Consider the following 20153-nt stretch of genomic DNA (forward strand, 5'->3'; position numbering starts at 1 on the left):
CTCAATTGTTGCTCTTCAAAAATTTTCTTCCAAATTAGTACTCTCGTAGCATCTGTTCACAGACCCTCAATGCACTTAATAACCCTTTGTATCTATACTTGTACAGATTCTGGCCTGTGAACGGTTCATGCTTTGTTATGTGCATACCCTATTTATTATATTTATCACAGGACCATACATACAATACAGGAACTTTTTACCATTCACTTTTTATGTCTCTCCTATTTTCTCAGATTGTACGCATGCGAGCAAGAACCTCACTCCTATTGGTAGCTGTTGTGTGTTATGCTGTAATGTCTTATTGTCTGTACAAGTCTACTCTGTAATGTAAAATGCTGCAGAATATGTCGGCACTATAGAAATATAATTAGTATTATGGAAAAAGATGCTGCAATTTGTCACCAACTTGTTAATTCCATACGTACACTGTGTGCAGAATTATTAGGCAAGTTGTATTTTAGAGGATTATTTTTATTACTAGATGGTGGCCCGATTCTAACGCATCGGGTATTCTAGAATATGTATGTAGTTTATTTAGGAAGTTTTCAGAATAATGCATTTTATACACAGGATTCGGCCGGCCGGGCGCGACCAATTAGCAAAGCGAGGTTCAAATTCCGCACCAATTCTCGGCCAGACTGCGCCTGTTGCTGACTGTTCATGGCCGGCCGGGCGTGACCAATCAGTGAAGCCAGGGCCGGCTCCAGGTTTTTGAGGGCCCCGGGCGAAAGAGTCTCAGTGGGCCCCCCTCTTTAACACATACCACAATTCATGATGCACAGATACAGCAGAGAAATATAGCACAGCCCACGCAGTATATTGCACAGCCCACGCAGTATATTGCACAGCCCACGCAGTATATAACAGAGCCACGTAGTATATTGCCCAGCCCACGTAGTATATAGGACAGAGACGTAGTATATAACAGCCCATGCAGTATATAACGGCCCACGTAGTATATAGCACAGCCCACATAGTATATAGCACAGCCCACGTAGTATATAGGACAGACGTAGTATATAACACAGCCCAAGCAGTATATAACAGCCCACGTAGTATATAGCACAGCCCATGCAGAATAACAGCCACATAGTATATTGCCCAGCCACGTAGTATATAGCACAGCCCACGTAATATATAGGACAGAGACGTAGTATATAGGACAGCCCATGCAGTATATAACAGCCCACATAGTATCTAACACAGCCAACGTAGTTTATAGCAATGTGGGCACCATATCCCGGTTTAAAAAAAAAAAAAAATTCAAATAAAAAATAGTTACTCACCTTCCGGCGGCCCCTGGATCCAGCCCAGGCGTTTAGCGACGTTCCGGTCCCAAGAATTCATTGCGGTCTCGCGAGATAAGGATGTAGCGGTCTCATGAGACCACTACGCCATCTCGCAAGACCGCAATGCATTCTTAGGACCGGAGCGTCGCGAGGAGCGGGAAAGGTGCCGGAAGGTGAGTATATAATGATTTTTATTTTTTAACGTTAGATCTTTTTACTATTGATGCTGCTTAGGCAGCATCAATAGTAAAAAGTTGGTCACAAAGGGTTAATAACATATATGGGCAATAGACAGTCCTTTAATATAGACACTCGCGAATTAGCGCGTGGAGCGGTATGAAGCGGGACATGAAAACAATACTGGTGATACACTGAGGCATGCAACAGCTGGTTTTCCTCCTTGGTACTAGTGGCTTAATTTCTAGATTGACCGACAAATTGATTTCCTTCAGATGCCATGGAACTAGAATGTCTTGAGACTCCAAAGTCTTGTTGGCGTGTATGGTGAGCGCAGCCCCCGACTGCTGATGAGCCTGATCACATTTAGCAGTCTGCAGGATTGCCTTGTTGGAAGTTTTGTTTTCGTTCAAATACTTTGACATGCTCTTGTTCCAATGCCCACATGTAAATAAGATCTGTTCCTCAATGACCTAGAGCATGCATTACAAATGTCCTCTCATCGAGGCTTAAAAAGGCACCTTCCACAGGGAATGAGGGAACAATCTCGACATGGAACCAGCTAAGTATAGAAGCATATATGCAATCTTTCAGTTAAAAGATGCTTTATGGTATTGTCCCATGGTTTCCGCAACAGAGAGATGCCAGAAGACCACAGTCTGATTTCTCCTTCTCCTGCACTGACTAGAAGCACATCATATTAAACAGTGCAGGTTTCTTCTAGAAGTACAAGGTAAATCTACTCAGTTGAGAGCACCTGTAAGCTTACCCGCCTTAAGGCTCTCAGCTGTTCACTGTTGTCCATTCCGCTCTCCTATATAAACTGAACTCTGGCAAGCAGGAGAAATGCTTGAGATCGCTTTTTTACTGCATGGTTCAGGAGTTGGTGGTGTGTTTGAGAAGGTGTTTGGTCATTTTATATAAGACTGTTGCTAGGTTTTGGTTGTTTGCAAATCCTCTCCTCCTACTTTGGTATCTCCCTGTTTGTGTGTGCGCATATTTGTATGATTGATATTTTCATTTATCCCTGTTCTGATTACCTTGTTAATCTGGTTGGTGTATAGCCATACACTACTCATACTGCTACCCTCTTCCCTGGGTGGGGGGAGGGAACAGACTGAGGGTGGATTCAGAAGCTCAGCAAGGTACGTTGCCCCAGCCTCTTCACCATTAGAAGTAATACGGGGAACAGGGGATAGCTAGGTCGCCCCAAGCATTAGGGACAGAGTAGGAGCCCTTAGCTCCGGGATACCCGACAACAGAGTCGTTACATTAACTCTGGCTGATCGCTTTGCCCGACAGGTTCTCTGGGGAGCATAACAAGTTTGTTGTTTTCAGGGGATGCTTGGTTTGTATTTATAATTTTTTTTTCTGGCTATTTTGCTTTCATTTCTACTATTGGGTTCACTTTACACAGGAAGTTGCCAATCTGGGGCGGGAGTGGGGTTATACACGTCTTGGCATTACGACAACTGCTATATCTACAACAGATGCAACAGGGATTTTTTTTCCAAACTGCACCATCAGTCCAGCAAGTGACATCCTTGAAAGCAATAAGCTGCTGAGAGATTCCCTTACTGCAATGTTTCTGACAGGTAATTGCCAGGTATTGCTCTGTTATACTCCATTTATTATGTAGCAATAGTGCAGACTAAAAATCTCTCCACACGCCACATTAATCTCATCATTGAATTACCCAGACTATTTCTAGTGACATCATGCAGTCTAGTTTGCACTTGATAAAATAGTGTCACATAATATACGTAGTTTTATTGTAATCAGACTTTTCTTTATTATATCAGAATGGCGAGAAAATATATATAAAAACATATAAAATACAGACATTTGTCCAATGCTGTGACATTAGGCCGTCTGAGACAGATTTTTGTTTCCATAGTTCGAGTGTATTTTTTTCCTCTTGTGTCATAACTTCTCTATAATGACGCACCAGTTTCCCTGATCGTGGTAACTGTGCCGGACGGCGACACCGGTGACTCTAGTGCACAACGCTTCCAGCTCTCCTTCTCGGAAGACATGATAATACCGGTGATACACTGAGCCGGGCACCAGCTGGTTTTCCTCCTTGGCACTAGTGGCTTCATTATTTCTTGATTGATTGTTTCCTTTCAGATGCCAAGGAACTAGAAGGTCCTGAGAATTGAACGCAGTCCTGTTGGTGTGTATGGGGAGCGCAGCGCCTGACTCCTGACGAGCCTGATCACACTTGGCATTCTTTGGGATCGCCTCGTTAGATGTCTTGCCTTCCTTCAAGTACTTTGACTTGTTCTTCTTGTACTCCTGTTCCATCGCCCACACGTAAATAAGAGCTTTTCCTCCTGCTTTCAGGAGACTGATTAATTCTTGTATCGCTGCCAGTCTTCTTTCCTGCAAGTTAAAAAAAAAAAAAAAAAAAAAAAAAAAAAAAGAAATCAGCTCGCCAGTACGTATTAGATATAATATATCTATATTAACATGCAGTGCTCAGCATAAATGAGTACATCCCAGAGTTGTCAGAAGACTTTGTTTCCTTTCAGAATCAACATTTTCTCTGGGATACCATACTACAAAATACTCCCACAACGTGGACCACTGATTGCAAACAAGATTTGTCATTTCGCACACCCAAACAAATAATTTTCCTAACAAATTTATTAAAACATGCTGCAAAAATGAGTACACCTAATGAAATGAAAGTCTTACGAGCAAAGCTAAAGTTTGGACTACAAAATTTGAATTAACAACAATTCAGTCTAGATATTCATTACACAGGTGTCCAGAAGACAATTGACTATAAAAAAGTCACTTAAAAGAAAAAACCCTTCCCATTTCATCCTATCATAAATGGCACCACATGGAAGAGAAATGTCACAAGACCGGAGAAAATAATTTAAAATAAGAAAAAAGTGACAGATCTGCAAAGAATTTCTAATCAGTCAAAAAGTGAAACAAAAATGTATTAAAGATGAAACAGCAATGATCGCACAGAGACATCTAGGCCGACCATGGAAGTGAACACTTCAACTCAAATAGACATGGAAGTTCACTGCATTTAGCTAAAGAAATAGAAAGTCAAACCAGTGGGTTTCCCATGACAGTGCAGCATTCACTGCAGAGGAATAGCATGCATAGGTGTCCACCACAAAGGAAGCCTCTCAAAGCCCACAGGCAAAAAAAGTCCACCTACAATTTACCAGGACTAGTGATGAGCGAGTATACTCGTTGCTCCGGTTTTCCCAAGCATGCGCGGGTGGTCTCCGAGTATTTATGACTGCTAGGAGATTTAGTTTTCCTTGCCACAGCTGGATGATTTGCGGCTACTAAACAGCTTTATTACATGTGGGGATTCCCTAGAAACCAGGCAACCCCCACATGTACTCAGGCTGTCTAGCAGCCGTAAATCATCCAGCTGCAGCAAGGAAAACTAAATCTCCGAGCAGTCAAATACTCGGGAGACCACCCAAGAGTGCTCGGGAAAACCCGAGCAACGAGTATACTCGCTCATCACTAACCAGGACCCATGCAGAAATATATGAAGACTACTTGAACTTTATACTCTGGAGCAGGGGTGGGCAATTCATTTTTCCGGTAGGGCAAAGTCTACCGGACAAACTTAATTCTGCCAATTTGCTTTATATTCATTTTTATCCCTTGAGCAGAATTAAGTTTGTTAACTCGCTGCTACTATTAAGCCATGTTATGACAGGCCTTATTGAAACATATATTCTTACCAGTATCTATAATCAAGACATAGTAATTTTCTGCTGAGGCAATGTAATGACATTATCGCGCCTGCTGAGCTCTCTGATGCACAGGCTCAATGATGGAAGAGGGAGTTGACTGTTCCCTGTTACAACATTGCACTCACCGGTATCTCATCCGATTTATTTACTTATTTATTTATCACCTTGTGGTGCAGGACGCTACTATCTAAAGCCCTTTGGATGTCCTAGTCTGCGGACCACACCGTTCGCTCTGGAGTGATGAGACGAAGATAAATGGCTTCAAACTTGATGGCATTGAAAAATTGAGGAGTATAAAGAAAAAGTTAGGCCTACAATAAAACATGGTGGTGGCAGGGTCCTTCTGTGCAGCTGCATGAGTGCTGCTGGTGTCAGGGAGCTACATTTCATTGATGGCATCATTAATTCACAGATGTACTGCTCTATATTGAAAGATCATATTCACACTAAATACCCTACTACAGCTTATGAAAAGGACATTATGCCATAATGTCTGACAGTTGCAGGTTCTATCTCTGGGAGGAGTGAACAAAGGTCCCACTGTTACGCCAATGATTAAGTGTACCATGTTCTCCATTCATATCTACTAGAATTCTGAAACGGGGTAATATGACTGATCGGCTGCTTCCAAACCCACTCTATTCTCCCAATAGATGGTGAAATGTCCTGACAGACATGCGATATGTTGTTTTCTTCAAAACTGATTAAAGCATGCACACTCATCCTCCATACCTCTGTGGCAAAGTGGTGGATCACAGCTATGGAGATGCATGCGTCAAAGGAGCCACTTCTGAAGGGAACGGACAAGGCGTCACAGACGCAGGCCTCAAATTGTCTTTCTCCACAAATGTCCACAAGGTTCTTACTGCGGTCACAACCGATCTGGGGAAAGAAATGGACAGCGTTATAATCCACAGGAGACTGGTACGTCTCATTTTTCATGTCCAAGTCCTATCATGTCCTATCTCTGTTTTTCATCATGGCCTATGAGGTTATTCACATGTTCTTTTTGCAAACTGTATGGCCACGAAAAAAAATAAAAATAAAAAAATATATACGGAGACGGGTCTACTTTTGATTAGAGTCTCACATCAACATTACCCATACAGGTCTAGGGGTCCTAGAAAATCACGGACAGCCCACAGATTTTTTTTTTTTTTTTTTTTTTTTACATCGTAATCAGTAGGAGAAACGGCAAATTTCTATTTTTGGAGGATATGAGAATATCACTGCTGAAATATCAAACTTTTTTTTTGTTTTTGACTGCGATAAAAATCACCATTCTCTGAATGAGGCCTAAATCGGAGGTGTAATTAGGAATTACAGCTTATCTGTATTGTCCTGTGGAAGTGTCAGGAGATTATAAACACGTCTTGTCACACCACAGACTCCGGCTCCTGCTTGTTCGGATTGGCTGCTGAACGCCACCATGAGCTCCCTATAAACTGTATGCGTATCTTATAATTATGCAAGTGCCACATGTAGGGGAAAAGCAACTCAATGCGGTAAGATACTGGGATTCTAGTTTAACCCCTTCATGCCGTGCCAAGTTCCTTTTTTTTTCCTCCCCTTCTTCCAAGAGCCATACATTTTTTTATTTTTCCGTCCCCATAGTCGTAGTATGAGGACTTGTTTTTTGCTGGACGAGTTGTAGTTTTCAATGACACCACTCATTTTACCATGTAATGCACTGGAAAGGGGGAGAAAAAAAAAATCCAACTGTGTCGCAATTGTAAAAAAAAAAAAAGTGCAATTCCACAATTGTTTATTTGGTGAAATTTGTAAAATTAATTTTTATTTTTGCTTGTTTCACCTTTTTTACGAGACCTGTAATGTTTTCAATTTTGGGGAGATGGGGCTCGGTGATTACTTGATTTTTTACACCCTGAGCCACTGAATTTACGGACACCATTTTGGGGTAGATATGATATTTTGATCGCCTCTTATTGCATTTTATTCCAATGTTTTGGCGGCCAAAAAACTTAATTCTGGTGTTTTGATTTATATAGCACTTCTATGTATAGAGGAAAATCATGGTCTCTTATCAACGTCAGCTGTAGGCTGTTGTTAACAGGAGAACAGTCAAGACAGGTACCGAGGTCTTCGGCAGACCCCCGGGTGTCGTGGTATCCCATCGGCACCCCCCTAGATCACGTCATATGGAAGACACTAGCGGTGCGTGCTTCTGCCGGCTGGCCCGTGCAATGTTGCCATGGACATGCGTCCCTGTGACACCGCACTCTCAGCTGAAGTATCAGCGGGATGTGGGGAATTGAGACTTCGGATGCCGACTGTTTCTAGCGTGCAGGTAAGCCGTTGGAAAAGTCGAGATGCCGCACCCTGGACAGATCAGTGCCTGTGTACTTAAAGGCTCACTGCATGCTCCCTATACCAACGCCCCCTGAAGAAGCCAAAGCGAAACGCGCATTGGGGTCATCACCCACACCACAACCAGGTTGTATTCAGGAGCATTTGCTGAATATATGTTGATATTTAAGGACTTGCTTGGTCCTTTTTCTTTGTGTGTATTTTGGATACACTTGTGTTTAGATCTTATCGTTACATTGATTTACACTCATTCACTTTATACATAGAGATTTAGGGAGGTGTTGGGTTCCTATTTATTGCACTTGTGCTCAGACCTTATGGCTTCATAGGTTTTTACCTACGGTATTTATTCTCTGGCGCTGCTTTAATTGAACTGTTACTTGACCACTATCCATCTCCTTATCTCTTACAGGATCCCTATTGCACTGGCACTTTAGATCTCAAAGACTGTGTTATATATGGTTTGATATGCACCTCATGCTTTGTATATACCCACTGAGGTGTGTACTGTTTTTTATTCAGGTTGTGCAAACATCACATTTAGTTGATATCATCTGTCTTTGTTACCATCCATTTATCCTCTTACAGTGTACATCCTGGTTTGATGGGACACTTGCTATCACTTTCTCCCTATATATTATCCTCTCCAGGGGTTTTTTAATCATTAATATGGATTTTCAATAAAGTTTAGGTATATGGACATTTCTACTTCCTCTTCTTTTTGGTCATTATATTTGTTTGGAAGAAGGTTTACTATTAGACCCGTTTTTGGGGGGTACTTCTCTGGATTATCAGATTCCATATTGGACAACTTCAATGTACTCAATTTGGTAAAAACAAAACAAAAAAAGCTGACATAGCGTGAATCAAGGACCTCCAACGTCACTGTGAAACAAGTCAATTTATTAAAAGGAGCAACACAGAAATGAATATCCGCGGGTTTGGGATAGGAAGCCGTCAAGATTATTTACAAGAAAAAAAGCAAGAAAAATGAATGCAGCATTTAACCAGACGGTCATGTGGAAAATGTACTGATTATGTGAGACAAGACGGGAGAGAAGAGTGACCTTGAGAGTGATCTTAACACACCAAGAAATGTTAATGAATTGTAAACTAATTGGAGGGAACAAAGCAGATTACTTTGTAATTTGCATCTAAATTGCATGAAATACATTTCGCCTCAGACTTGCTTTCTGTCCTTGCCTCTGACCACATAAAAAAAGCAGCGAAAATGACAAAGCGGGAAGGGGGGGGTTAAGTTATGGGTCTCAATTACAGTTTACGGGAGCTGTTAATTACGGGTTAGTGGCGCTCATTTCCATGTCTGCTCCTCTGTCTTATTTATTAAGGATTGAAATGGCAGTGAAGTGATAAATTGGAGGCCCAACAAAAACGGGTAAAAAAAGATTTTTGGTACTCGCCGTAAAATCTCTCTCGGAGCCTTCATTGAGGGACACGGGTAACAATGGGTGTATGCTGCTGTCGCTAGGAGGCTGACACTAGGCAAAAAAAGTAGCTCCTCAGCAGTGTACACCCCACCGACTGACACAAAGCTTGTCAGTTAGTGAAAAAAAGCAGGAGGAGAAGCAACAAATAACTATATACAGGCCCAACTGTGGCCCTCAGGCCCAAAATAAGCACACACAAAACAAACACAAAAAAAAAAAAAAAAAATAGGGAGGGTGTGGTGTTCCCCAATGAAGGCTCCAAGAAAGATTTTAGGGCGAGTATTAAAAATCCTTTGTTTATGGCTTCAATGGGGGACACAGGTAACCATGGGATGTCCTAAAGCAGTCCCAAGGTAGGGAACAGACTTCTGCTCAAATCAGGTCGAGCAACAGCCGCTTACATCACCTTTCTACCTAGTCCAGCATCAGCAGATGCGTAGGTATGTACCCTGTATAATGTTGTGAATGTATGAAGGGATGACCAGGTAGTGGCCTCCTAATCTGGGTTGCAGAGGCCTGGTGGTGAACAGCCCAGGAGGCCCCCCCCCCACCGCATGGTAGAGTGAGCCCTCACTCTCGTAGGAGGTGGTCTATCCTTAACTCTAAGCCTCCAGTATACCCACATGGATCCAGCAGGCGACAGACTTGGAGGCAGGAAGTCCCTTACAATGACCATCAGGAATGACAAACAAGGCATCCAAACGTCTGAAGGATGCAGTCTTTGAGAGGTAGAGACTAGTGTTGAGCCAAGGTGCTACGATAAGGTATTATCTGAGTAAGCTTGGGTGCTAACAGTATCTTCGGGGTGATCGAATACTATGTTTGAATTGCTGCAGCTGCATGTCTCAAACCTGTTTGTCAGCCGCAACACATGCAGGGATTGCCTACATTCGCGAGTAGGTTGACCGACTGTGTACCAGGCTCTTCTGGCCCAGTCTGGGGCCACCAGGATGACTGGTACTCCCTCCATCTTGATCTTCTTAAAGGGTGTGTGAATCAGAAGAAGAGGTGGAAAAAGGTAGGGAAGTTGAAAAAGAGACTAAGGCATGACCAGGGCATTGTAACTGTTCAATGGTCTTCTGCAGCCACTCACAAAGATGGCCACGCATTGGACCTCATCTTCACTCACCTCTGCTCCCTATCTAACTCACTTCTCCCTCTTTCTGACCACAAGCTACTCACATTCTCTTCACTCTCTACTCCTTGTCCACAATCCCCACCCAACAAACTTGCACACCCTCGCAGAAATCTTAAACACCTCAATCTACACACTGTCTGAATCCCTTCTCCCTCTTACAGGCATAAGTTCCCTACACAATGCGGATGCCGCTGCCGCTCTATATAACACTACAATAGCTGTAGCTCTGGTATCGGTCGTCCCTCTCATACCAAAGCTCGCACACCAGCCTGACCAAAGAACTGAGAAGGGCTACCAGGGTTGCGGAGCGGAGAGGAGATGATCCCGCTCCAGTGAGCACTTTACCGCATTCAAACAGTCCCTCACTACTTTCAAGGCCACACTTGCTGCAGCAAAACAAACCTACTTCTCATCTCTCATATCCTCCGTCTCACAACCCTAAAGGTACCGTTACACTAAACGACTTACCAACGATCACGACCAGCAATGCGATCGTTGGTAAGTCGTTGTGTGGTCGCTGGGAAGCTGTCACACAGACAGCTCTCTCCAGCGACCAACGATCAGGGGAACGACTTCGGCATCGTTGAAACTGTCTTCAACGATGCCGAAGTCCCCCTGCAGCACCCGGGTAAATATCGGGTTACTAAGCGCAGGGCCGCGCTTAGTAACCCGATATTTACCCTGGTTACCATTGTAAAAGTAAAAAAAAAAAAAACACTACATACTCACCTTCTGATGTCTGTCACGTCCCCCGGCGTCCACAGGGTTACGCGCTGCTGCTCAGCGCTTCCTGCACTGACTGAATGTGTCAGCGCCAGCAGCAGCGGTGACGTCACCGCTGTGCTCTGCTTTACGGCAGGCGCTGACACATTCAGTGCAGGGAAGCCGCCGGCGGGGGACGTGACAGACATTAGAAGGCGAGTATGTAGTGTTTTTTTTTTTTTACTTTTACAATGGTAACCAGGGTAAATATCGGGTTACTAAGCGCGGCCCTGCGCTTAGTAACCCGATATTTACCCTGGTTACAAGTGAACACATCGCTGGATCGGTGTCACACACGCCGATCCAGCGATGACAGCGGGAGATCAGCGACGAAATATAGTTCTGGACTTCTAGCTCCGACCAGCGATATCACAGCGGGATCCAGATCGCTGCTGCGTGTCAAACACAACGGGATCGCTATCCAGGACGCTGCAACGTCACGGATCGTCGTCGTTCTCACTGCAAAGTTGCTTAGTGTGAAGGTACCTTAACAGTTATTCAACACATTTCTCTCCTCCATCCCCCAGCACCCCCTCCCTCTCCACTCATCTCGGCGCGGCGGAAGACTTTGCCTAATTTTTCAAGCAGGAGATTGATAACAGAGACAGTTTTGGTCGACAACCCCCAGAGCCCTTCCTCCTAACTGCCCAGCCCTCCTCCTCCAAAACAAATTTCTCCACCATTACAGGAGATCGACTCTCCACTCTACTCTCAAGATCACATCTCACCACCTGTGCACTTGACCTGATCCCATCCCACTTCATCCCAAACCCCACCACAGCCTTCATTCCAACCCTAACCTATCTCTTCAACCTATGACTAACAACTGATGTGTTCCCCTCAAGCTTTAAACATGCCTCAATCACACCGATCCTCAAAAAGCCCTCTCTTGACTCATCCTCTGCATCTAGCTATAGCCCCATATCACTTCTCCCCTATGCCTCAAAACTACTGGAACAAACACGTCCATCTTGAACTGTCCTCCCATCTCTCTTCCTGCTCCCTCTTCGACCGCTTTCAATCTGGCTTCCGGCCACATCACTCCACTGAAACTGCCCTAGCTAAAGTCACCAGTGTACCAATTCATTATATATATTTTAGGAGTCAGTCCATTTTATATCGACTCCGACTATACAGCCCTGATTCGTGACAACTTGCTAGTGGAGAGGGGGAAATGCTCTTTGACAATTGGAGGGGGAAAGGGACAGATTCCATTGCAACCAGCATTTTCCATACAACTTTTATGCAGTGTCTAAGAGAGTGTGGGGATTGGCGACTTAGAGAACGACTTGGGGGACTTGGGTTGGGAACTTTGGAGGGCGGAAAGCGAAGAAACTGCATGAGAGAAGTAAATTCTATCTTGTAGCCTGTGGTAATCTCCCTAACCCAGGCGTCATCCACTACGGAGGCCCACGTGTCCCAGTGAAGATGGACATTCACCCAGAGAGGATTCCTAGGAAGGGGTGACTCATCATGCAAAAGAGAATTGGATCGGGACTCTGAGGGTTTGACAGGGTGACCTTTAGAGCGCCAAGCTGGTGCTCGTTTGTAGGACAGGACACTGGTCGCACCGAGCGGAGGTCCCAGAGGAGAAATGACGAATGGGGTGAAACTGAAGCAAACATCTCCTAGTAAATGGATGTTTAGGCTTAGGCTGGGGAAGAGAGGTGCTCTTACCGATGGTGGTGTCCAAGATGAGCTGATCCAAAAGAGACGCGATCCTTGGAAAGGGAGATTGGAAAGGGACATTTTGGTTGCTGGGTCCTTGAGCCAGAGAATTCTGCAAATGGCTACAATATTGCTAGTAACTCGGGTAGAACAAATGGCAGCATCAAGAGACGGAGTGAGTAAATATTTACCTGTGTGGGCAATCTGGTCCGCAATATCAGCCAATTAGTCCGGCAAGGCAGCTTATCAGATGCCCTGCCAAAGGAGCTTTGTCCAGGTGGAAAATCGACTTGGCTACCCATGTGGAAGCAATAGCAGGACAAAGGTGGACTTGGCCAGGACCTCGATCTCTCGGTCAGTGGAGTCCTTTAGAGATACGACAGTCTTGGCGGACAAGCATGAGACTGGCAGGTCCAGTGAAATTCTGCCCATTTGCTGAGGAGATCAGGATAAAAAGGGTATAAGCTATCAAACGGCTTTTTACCTGGAAGCGCTTTTCCAAGTGCTCTCACTGTTCAAGATTTCCTCAAATTCCTTGTGGTTGTAAAACACCGGGGAGGGCATTTTGATTTTTTGAATGAAACGGAGTGATCCAGGGGAGGACACTCCACCTCCTTAATATTTAGGGTCTGATTGACAGCAGATATGAAGCTGTCAATCATATCCTGGAGTTTTGTCCGTGTCTGAAGCGGATTCTGACTTGGAATCGAGGTCGGACCCAGGGGCCACCTCGGGGTAGGAGAAGTGGGATACTGAGGGCATCTTGGGGGATGTGGAAAGAGGGGAAACCAGAAGAATAACTGGACTATGCTCGCTTTTTGGACCTTATCCTTATTCCGCCAAGCTGAGGATGACGGATGGGTGCTTGCGATTCGTCCTGAGAAATGTTCGGGGCACTCACTGAAAGGTAAACGTTCAAGGACTTAAGACACCTTGGTTAGGTCAGTTCCGGAATGAGAAACAGCAACAGCCCACTCCAGTTGAGGGGCTGTGCTCTCGTCCCGGGCGGTGGGGCTCCTGTGAGGCTTCCATGGTGGAAGGGCTGCAATTTGGGCAGAAGGCAGAGGCCTGACCTGTGGACCACTTCTTTTGCAGAGGGCACAGGCGTACTGTGATATTGTGTGAGAGGGACAGGAGCGAGACTTCCCAGGTTTGTGCAAATGTAGGACTGAGGGAAGCTGATTAAGAGGGTTAAGGCCAGCAAGAAAAAGAAAAACAGCCTGGACAGAGCCTACCTGGACTTGGACGCAGAGAACCTCATGCAGAAAAAAACGACGCTGTGTAACCACGGCTCAAGTGTAACATGACCGGAGGCGGAGGCAGACTGATGGAGAAGGAAGGGGCAGGCCCAGGTAATGCACACTGAAAAATTGTGCTGTGGAGAAGGAAGCGCTCCCATAGGAGGGAAGATCCTTGCGCGCTGATTGGTTGGCGCACACTAGGGAGCCATGAACAAGGACACCGAAGAATGAAACAAGCGCTCCCATAGTAGGAGGGGCCGAACAAGGAGTGGAGGCCTTAGAAAAAACAGGGACTAAAGTTATGAAATTTTTGGCGAGTCGGAAAACACACACTGGGAAGGGGAGAGGAGTGCAGCAGGGATTTCCTCTATTACTGATGCCACCCACAATCTTGAAGATGGACTGTGAAGAAAGAGGGCCAGTGCCTGTCTGGTCCTTCTCCATCCCGAGGACGACATTAGGAGCCCCCAGGTGATAAGCGAGTCACTGGGAAAAGACATCCTCCGTCCCCGACGGTGCAGACAACTGTATCAACCCTCCCGTCCCGCTCCATGGAGAAGGCTGGGAAGAAAAGGCAAGGACTCGTCGCCACAAACCACCCCGAGACATGCTTGAAGTGCCAGGAGGTAAGATCCTGCCCTGCAGACCAGAGAGAGCACCATGTGGATGGCACCACTGTTCTTTTGGTCACTTATTTTTTGGGAAAACAGGGTGAGATGTTACACACGATTACCCTGAACAGAAGGATCTGAAAAAGAAAAGAATAAAAACACAACAAGGCGACCTAACGGAAAAAAAAAAACAAAAAAATAAAAAGCTGATCTTGAGTCTGCCTCCTACTGACACTAATCTAACATTGACAAGATTTGTGCCAGTCGGTGGGTGTATACTGCTGAGGAGGACATTACTCTTTCTGCCCAGTGTCAGCCTCCCAGCGACAGCAGCATACACCCATGGTTATCCGTGTCCCCCAATGAAGCGATAAAAAATTAATCTGCCAGAGCCCAAAGGACAGGTATCAGCGATATTATAGAAGAGAAAGACCGAGCACTTCCCAAAGAATTTTCAAGGAAAAAGCTCTCGATACTCATTTCTCACCACAGTAGCACTAGAAAATAATGACCAAGAGGGTTCCACCACCAAACACTGGCTTAGATGCAATGGCGGCAAGTAAAGCGTACCTGTCATTCAACCCCTTCACGCTGTGGACAATTTCCATTTTTACCTCCCCCTTTTTTTTTTCTGTCCATGTTTGAGGGACAAGTTGTACTTTTGAATTAAACCATTCCTTTTACTACAGTGTACTGGAAAACGAGGAAACAAAAAATCCAAGTGGTGAGAAATTGTGAATGAAAAAAAAAAAACACACCATGATTCAGACAGTTTTTTTTACTCATTTTTACTCTGTAGATAGTGTTGAAAATGACCTTGCCATATTATTCTGCTCATCAGTATGATTATGGCGATACCTAACATGTCCAGTGTTTAAATTATTTTTTTCGTGGGGAAAAAAAAAAAAAATACTGATGAATGATTGTTCCACTAACTCCACCAAAAACAAGTGCGAAAAGTGCATGTAATAGGAAAAATGTTCAGAAAGATATCTTTCTGTGGAAACTTCCTGAAGAAGAAGCCATGAGTTTCGAAATGCGTTGAATAAACCACCTGAACATCTTATAACTATATCTGGATCCATCATTTGTCGCAGCAGCACGGATTTTATCCACATTCATATATTATAACACTTCTCTATAGTCACATACCTATATAACAACATAGCAGCCACCATTTACAAATCGGTGATGTCAGAATTCACCACCGCCCACTCCCTGCACAGTGACCTCTGCACAGGACACAAGGCATGTCTACAAAGCTCCCTCACAGAAGTCAATGGAAATCGCCTATTGCTTGCTATGGCCATGTACAGTGGGGGAAAGTAAGTATTTGATACACTGATGATTTTGCAAGTTTTCCCATCTAAAAAAAAAAATAATGGAGAGGTCTGTAACATTTATCGTAGGTACACCACCTGCGAGAGACAAAATCTAAAAATGAAAACCAGAAGAACACATTGTATGATTTTCACATAATTTACATTTTATTGCAGGAAATAAGTATTTGATACAATAGAAAATCAGAACTTAATATTTGGTACAGAAACCTTTGCTTGCAATTACAGAGGTCAGACGTTTCCTGTAGTTCTTGATCAAGTTTGCACACACTGCAGTAGGGATTTTAGCCCACTCCTCCATACATATCTTCCAAGATCTTTCAGGTATGTCGCTGGGCAACAGAGTTTCAGCTTCCTCCAAAGATTTTCTATTGGGTTCAGGTTTGGAGACTGGCTATGCCACTCCAGGACCTTGAAATGCCTCTTACGGAGCCACACCTTAGTTGCCCTGGCTGTGTGTTTGGGTCTTCCAGCATCATAATGACCCGAGTCACGACCCATCTTCAATGCTCTTTCTGAGGGATGGAGTTTGTTGGCCAAAGTCTCACTATACATGACCCTATCCACCCTCCCTTCAATACCGTGCAGTCCCCTTTGCAGAAAAGCACCCCCAAAGTATTATGTTTCTCCCACCATGCTTAACAGTTGGGAGGGTGTTCTTGGGGTTGTACTCATCCTTCTTCCTCTAAACACAGCAAGTGGAGTTGATACCAAAAAAGGAGATTTTTGTGTACTCACCGTAAAATCTCTTAGCCTCTAATTGGGGGACACAGGACCATGGGTGTTATGCTGCTGTCCACTAGGAGGCGACACTATGCATAATCTGAAAAAGATTAACTGTGGCTCCTCCTGTGCAGCATACACCCCTGGACGGCATCAGCCTTCTCCAGTTTTGTGCCAAAGCAGTAGGAGGAACGTAACATGAATAACATAATTATGCCTGTAAGAAGGCAACTATGTACGAGCTCAAGAAACAATATGAGAACTCCACAGTTACAACAGCCCGGAAAGGGCAACAGGGTGGGAGCTGTGTCCCCCAATTAGAGGCTAAGAGAAAGAGATTTTACGGTGAGTACACAAAAATCTCCTTTACTCTGTCGCCTCATTGGGGGACACAGGACCATGGGACGTCCTAAAGCAGTCCCTGGGTGGGAAGCAATGGACGAATATTGTGCAGACAGGCCCGTACACTTAGGGCACCGCCGCCTGCAGGACAAGTCTACCCAGGCTCGCGTCCGCTGAGGACTGGGTATGAACCCTGTAGTGTTTAGTAAACGTGTGCAAGCTAGTCCAAGTGGCCGCCTTACACACTTGTTGTGCCGAAGCCTGGTGCCGAATGGCCCAGGAGGCCCCTACCGCCCGTGTAGAGTGTGCCGTAATACCGGCTGGAAGAGGAGAATTCTTAAGGCGGTACGCCTCTTGTATGGTGGATTTGATCCACCTGGCAAGAGTAGCTTTGGAAGCTGGCATACCCTTGTGGCCGCCTTCCGGAAGGAGGAAAAGGGAATCAGACCTCCGGAAGGACGCAGTCCTAGACACGTATATACGCAAAGCCCTGACAAGGTCAAGCGTATGCAGAGCCTTCTCCACTCTATGAACCGGAACCGGACAAAGGGATGGTAGTGAAATTTCCTCATTGAGGTGGAAGTCGGACACAACCTTCGGAAGGAAGGATGGGACCGTACGAAGAACTACCTTGTCCTGGTGAAATGCCAGGAAAGGCCGTCTGCAGGAGAGTGCTGTCAGTTCAGACATCCTGCGTAGCGAGGTGATTGCCACCAGGAAAACCACCTTCTGGAAAAGAAGGCGGAGCGGGACCTCCTTAAGAGGTTCGAAGGGTGGTTCCTGCAATGCTGTCAGGACCAGGTTGAGGTCCCATGTTTCTAGTGGTCGTCTGTAGGGGGGAACCAATCGGGAAACCCCCTGAAGGAAAGTCCTTACTTGCGGCTTGGTAGCAATGCGCTTTTGGAAAAGCACTGAGAGGGCTGACACCTGGCTCTTAAGCGAGCCCAATGACAGCCTGGCCTCCAGACCCGATTGGAGAAAACCAAGTACTTTGGGTATGGAATAAGGGAGTGGGATCTGGCCACGAGATTCGCACCAGGTAAAGAAAGCTTTCCAGGTACGGTAATAAATCTTGGCAGAGGCTGGTTTCCGTGCTCTGATCATGGTTCCAATGACATCTGCCGAGAGCCCTGCCTGGGTTAGAACCCAGGTCTCAAGGGCCACGCCGTCAAATTGAGAGCCCCTGAGTTCTGGTGGTAGAACGGCCCTTGTGATAGAAGATCGTGGCGGTCGGGGAGACGCCAAGGGGCGTCTGCTGTGAGTTGTACGATGTCGGCGTACCATGTGCGTCTGGGCCAGTCCGGTGCAATGAGGATGGTTGGAACTCCCTCTTGTTTGATCTTCCTCACCACTCTGGATATCAGGGGGAGAGGTGGAAAAATGTACAGAAGCTGGAACTGGGTCCAGTCCTGAACCAGAGCGTCTGCTCCGAGCGACCGCGGATCGTGTGTTCTGGCAATGAAGTTGGAGACCTTGGCATTGAAATGGGATGCCATTAGGTCCACATCCGGGGTCCCCCAGCGGAGACAGATCTGTTGAAAAATTTCGGGATGGAGAGACCACTCTCCCGAGTCTATTCCTTGTCGGCTGAGGAAGTCTGCCTGCTTCCCAGTTGTCCACACCCGGAATGTGGACCGCCGAAAGAACCGACCCTGTGTCCTCCGCCCAGCGGAGGATATGTGACACTTCCCGCATCGCCTGGGTACTGCGGGTCCCCCCTTGATGATTCACATATGCCACAGCCGTGGCATTGTCCGACTGTATCCTGATGTGAGAGGCTGCCAGTAAGTGATGGAAGGCCCTCAATGCCAGTAGCATGGCACGAATTTCCAGGATGTTGATGGGCATGGTCGCTTCCGCTGGGGACCACTTGCCCTGTGCCCTGTGGTGTAGGTGCACCGCACCCCAACCCGTCAGGCTCGCGTCGGTGGTCAGGACCTTCCATTGACCTGAGAGAAAGGATTTCCCCTTTGCTAGCGAGGTTGGCTTGAGCCACCAGTGCAGGGACCTCCTGGTTGACGACGTTAGCTGGAACTCCCTGTCGAGAGAAAAGGGATTCCTGTCCCAGGATTTGAGAATGGCTAGTTGGAGAGGTCTGAGGTGAAACTGGGCAAATGGGACAGCTTCTATTGCCGCTGCCATCTTGCCGAGGACTCTCATGGCAAACCGGAGAGATCGAGGGGGTTTGCGGAGGAGGGTGCGAACTCCTAGGCGGAGAGCCAGTGCCTTGTCCTTGGGAAGGAGCACTAGACCCCTGGAGGTGTTGAATAGCATTCCCAGGAAGGTCAGGGACTGACTCGGGGTTGGCGATGACTTTTGTAGGTTGATTAATCAGCCCATGCGACTGAGCGTATCGGTTGTGATTGAGACGCTGAGCTCGCAGTCCTTGAAGGTGGGAGCCTTGATGAGTAGATCGTCCAGGTATGGAACGACTACTATGCCTCTGGAGTGCAGGACGTCCATGGTGGCTGCCATGACCTTGGTGAACACTCTGGGAGCCGTGGCGAGTCCAAAGGGGAGAGCCACGAATTGGTAGTGGTCCTGGCCTATTGCGAACCTGAGAAACCTCTGATGGGCAGGTGCAATGGGTATATGCAGGTATGCGTCTTGTATGTCTATGGAGGCGAGATATTCTCCCTTCTCCATGGACGCAATGATGGACCGAAGGGACTCCATGCGGAAATGACGGACCCGTACATATTTGTTGAGCTGTTTTAGGTCTAGTATGGGCCGTACGCTGCCTCCTTTATTGGGAACTACGAACAGATTGGAGTAGAATCCTCGGAAGCGGTCGGTCGTGGGTACCGGTACTATGACTCCTGATTGACAAAGCGAGGAGACCGCTTGGTGGTAGGCTCGAGCCTTGGCTGGCGGTTTTGGGGGGACAGAGAGGAAGAACCGGTCCGGTGGGTTGGAGGTGAAGTCTATTTTGTATCCGGAAGACACTAGTTCCGTGACCCACCTGTCTTCTGTAATAGGCAGCCAGACTTGATGAAAGAGCAAAAGTCGGCCGCCTACTGGTGTGGTGTCTTCCGGAGTCCGTGAGTCATGAGGAGAAAGTCTGAGATTTTCCTCCTCTGGGCTTAGACTGGCCTGCTTTTGACTGCCAGGTCTTGTCCGACCTTTGCGTCGATCGTGAGTTGTCCCTGCGTGGGGAACGGTTACGATTTTGTACTGGACGTGAGACGGACCAGCCGGAGGAATTCCGAAAGGATCGGAATCGAGTTTGGTTACGCTTTTTGTAAGTGCGTTTAGGTTTCAGTTGGGGAAGAGAAGTACTCTTACCCCCTGTGGCGTTGGATATCATAGTGTCCAACTATTCACCGAAAAGTCTCCCACTGAGGTA

General features: G+C 46.2%; 1 protein-coding gene across 4 annotated transcripts in view; it reads right to left on the reverse strand.

The window, feature by feature from the left end:
- Window positions 1-3233: 3233 nt before the first annotated feature.
- The window catches only part of ALKBH8 (alkB homolog 8, tRNA methyltransferase), a 46798-nt gene continuing 29878 nt past the window's right edge, over window positions 3234-20153 (reverse strand). For all 4 annotated transcript variants that reach the window (XM_077298404.1, XM_077298407.1, XM_077298406.1 and 1 more), the window contains 2 exons: window positions 5939-6088; window positions 3234-3851 (listed from right to left, as the gene is read on the reverse strand). In XM_077298404.1, the coding sequence (XP_077154519.1) occupies window positions 3390-3851; window positions 5939-6088 (612 nt within the window). In that variant the 3' untranslated portion in view covers window positions 3234-3389. The remainder of the gene's footprint in view (window positions 3852-5938; window positions 6089-20153) is intronic.

The sequence above is a fragment of the Ranitomeya variabilis genome, chromosome 3 (genome assembly GCF_051348905.1).
Source record: "Ranitomeya variabilis isolate aRanVar5 chromosome 3, aRanVar5.hap1, whole genome shotgun sequence".
NCBI classification, from domain to species: domain Eukaryota; kingdom Metazoa; phylum Chordata; class Amphibia; order Anura; family Dendrobatidae; genus Ranitomeya; species Ranitomeya variabilis.